Raw genomic sequence first — 3,548 nt, 5'->3', positions numbered from 1 at the left:
GCCGACCTGTATTTCAGCAATGAGGATTTTGCTAAGAGAGTTTACATCATCTCGACCTTTGATCATCACACTTTGATTTGCGTTTTCTCTAGAGAGAAAGAGCATATGTGAATCATGAATTCACAACCTCCGTCTTCAATCAGCAAATGACGATGAGCTCGACGAACGTCGATCTAAGGCGAGAGAAAATTTTAACCTAACCTAGTTCTTTCTCTAGACTAATCACACATATCTCTAACTTAGCTAGATTCTATCAGGAAGAGGTAACCAAATTAATCAAACTATCGATCACATAACAATATCATTAACTATGAAGTTTGAAGATCAAAGTAATTCAAAATCGTGTTTGATCAAGCCTTCCTTTTGTTTCGTAATTTTTATAATTTATAATTTTAATTTATTTTATATTTTTGAATATTTTTTTATTATGTGTAATTAATGTTGATTAATCAAATAGTTTAATACTCTTAAAAAAGGTAAATAAAAGGTAAATATGGTAAGTAATATATATGGAATGTTGAAAAAGACAAGTGAATAAGAGAAGGAGAGTACTACATTTTACCAAATAAGTAAGCACATCACAAAACTATTAAAGACAAAAGCAAAATGTATATAAAGTTGCACTTTAGATGATCAAATACATGTTCTTATTTTTATAGATAGATTGATTATGGATAGATAGAGTGATAGATAGATATGTCTTTATATAGTAATTAGGTTCATGCATGATAATATATATATTTATTCAAGGAGAAGATGAAATAACTTAGACATTCTTTCGTTGTTTGATGGATTCCTTTTTTGCATTGAAGTAAACAGTTGCAACCGGAATTCCCAAGGATAGGTGACGAGAGAAAGCTCTAGTGTTGAAGTTGGCTCTGGTTATGATATTTGGCTTCTCAATAGTTTGGTCCACATATATGGACTGTCTAAATAGTACTAGAATATAACGGTGAATTCCAACAGCTGGGCATGGCGCCATGTATGGCACTATCTCTGTTCCTGCATTTTTAAGGAACTTTTTTAGTTTACCCATAGTTCAGTGGGTGAGGCAAAGAATTCATATTTTTAAGGTTATGAGTTTGAATCTTCACACCCTGAATCTCAGTGTTTAGTTGGCTAATTACATTTTAAGATTACACAACACGAAATTAACGCACCTTGACCAGAATCGGTACCTCCAGGAATATTGGCCACAATCCTAAAAACAAGCATGAAATAAAACATTAGTATACATGGAATTGATGAACTCTTTTTACTATATTTATTTAACACTGTCGAAAAAAAAAATCAATGTTTGGAATGGGATTGGATCCTCACATGGAGAGGGAAAAACAGTCATTTAGAAAGATTTTTTTTTCCTATTTTGCCCCTCTCCCTTTGAGATGGAATAGGGAACAAGATCCCATAATAACAACCTGAAGTGGTTTGGAATATCCAAAGTAGTATATCACATTTTTTATATGGGTTTGCTATTCTTGCTCTTTTAATGTTGAATGCATATTGATTGTAGTTAGCATGTTCTTATTAAACAAATCTTAATGGAATAATTGTTGAATAAAATGTTTAAGTAAGATGTTCAAGACTTAGAGCTTGTTTAATCTTTGATTATTTGAGAGTTTTTTATTTTATTTTATTTAACCAATCTTGTTTGATAAAAAATGTAAATTATTTGAGTGTTTAATTCGTTTAATATCTAAAATATTATTTTATTTTTATATTTAAAATTAATAAAAGAAATAAAATATGAATATTTTAATATTTATAATTGATCAAATAAGTGATTTAATATTTAGAAAGATAAGAATAAGATATGTAGAAAATTTTTAATTAAAAGAAATTAGGTAAATTCTCAAAAAAAGAAAAAGTCAATATTTATATCAAACTAGTTCCAAGTATAGACAAGATTTGTGTTAATAACAACTTAACAACAAGTCCTATTTGTGATAATACAAAACTTTTAAACATTTAAAATATATATTTCTAATTTGATATAAGATCATAGATTAAATTTTATCTTATCTTCAAAATAGTAGGCTTACTATACATGAATGATTAATTAGGTTGGAAAATTTAACTTAAAAAAATATGTTTAAAATGTTTTGAGTCCTTCTTATTTAGTTTCTTTAAAAAAAAATAGATGAAAGAGAAAGAGAGGATAACCAGTGCACCCATTCTCTCATGTAGGGCTCACTGGGACTTGGCGCATCAGGATTTGTCATTACCTGATCATCACACATGTCAAAAGAAGAATTAAAATAATATAAAAAAAACATTTGTATTAATGAAAATAAATGACAGGTGGGTTTGCTTTGTTCATTAGTTTTCACTTATTGACAATTAATAGATTAATGAATGCATGTCTAAGTGGTCCATTTCAGTGCATGCCATAAACATTATATTCAAGTAGAATAATGATATATTGAGCATTGTTATATATTTAACTTTCTAAGAGAGAGTTGGATTGATTTATTTTACAAATTTAATAGTTACATCATCTCATTCATTTTTTTTTTTATAATTCACATCACCTAATTAATTAAATAAAATATTATTTATTTCTATTTTCAATTATTTTATATTATAACTTTTAAGTCATTTTACAAAATAAATTATACATTTAACTTTCAATGAATTTTGTAACTTGCAATTAGTTTTATCGATGTAAACGTACAGTCTAAATTGGGTAATACCTACTTAAAAAATATCAACAAAACTTGTGAGGTAAAAAGTCTTCAAAAGCCAACAAACCCATGTAAGTAAATATCAAAATCGACGCAATACTAACAGAAAAACCCAAAATCTTGCTCAACCTAAAATTCAAATGAGAGCGATAATCTCTAAAATAAATCCGACAACTTTATTTGTTATCGAGATCGATGGTTAGATTTTTAATATTTAATTTAGTAACGGATATTTTTTAATTGATTCTTGTGCCTAATCTGTATAAAATTCTTACAAAATCATTTTTCTAATAAAAAAATATGACTTTCTAGTAAATACAATTTTGATGTTTTAAATAAAAAGAATTCCACATGCACTAACTCAAATACTCCAAAAAGATTAATCAAATAAAAGGTAGATAGAGAAATCATTACCAAGGTGTAAAGCTCATTAGGCAATCCAGAAATGGTGACAGTTGGGGGATTAAAAGCCATGGAAGGCTTGATGCTGCAGCCATTAGTGACATGCTTGGTTGCATAGTAGACATTCATGGCGGTTGTGGGCACAAATTCATCCACCACATCCCCAATTATTCTACACATGATCAGAGGATCTATCGAAGTATTAGCCATTTGAGAGGAGAGAAATTACAACAGAAAAAGAAATGAAGAGCTGATGATGATAATGATAAGAGGAGGAAGGATATTGGTATGTATATATATAATAAATAAATAAATAAATAAATAGATGGACAGTTTGAGTAGGTGAGTGGGTTAAAATAAGGGAAAGAACAATGTAAGAGAGAGTTGGCCAATTCTACATAGCATGCATGAGAGACAACTCAGTGAATAGATGACACAACCGCCGCGTGTACTCAATTGTAT

At 28.8% G+C, this 3,548-nt stretch overlaps 1 protein-coding gene across 1 annotated transcript; it reads right to left on the bottom strand.

The window, feature by feature from the left end:
• Positions 1-589: 589 nt before the first annotated feature.
• LOC124944029 (protein MOTHER of FT and TFL1-like) lies at positions 590-3,331 on the bottom strand. The gene is made up of 4 exons (XM_047484487.1): positions 3,099-3,331; positions 2,164-2,225; positions 1,161-1,201; positions 590-1,002 (listed from the first exon to the last, which is right to left on the bottom strand). The coding sequence occupies exons 1-4, from the start codon at positions 3,294-3,296 to the stop codon at positions 767-769; spliced, it is 537 nt and encodes a 178-aa protein (XP_047340443.1). The 5' UTR covers positions 3,297-3,331; the 3' UTR covers positions 590-766.
• Between the last annotated feature and the right edge of the window lie 217 nt (positions 3,332-3,548).

Source organism: Impatiens glandulifera, chromosome 6 (genome assembly GCF_907164915.1).
Source record: "Impatiens glandulifera chromosome 6, dImpGla2.1, whole genome shotgun sequence".
NCBI lineage: Eukaryota > Viridiplantae > Streptophyta > Magnoliopsida > Ericales > Balsaminaceae > Impatiens > Impatiens glandulifera.
Note: the sequence above shows the minus strand (reverse complement) of the source record. Positions and strands in the feature narration are given on the sequence as shown.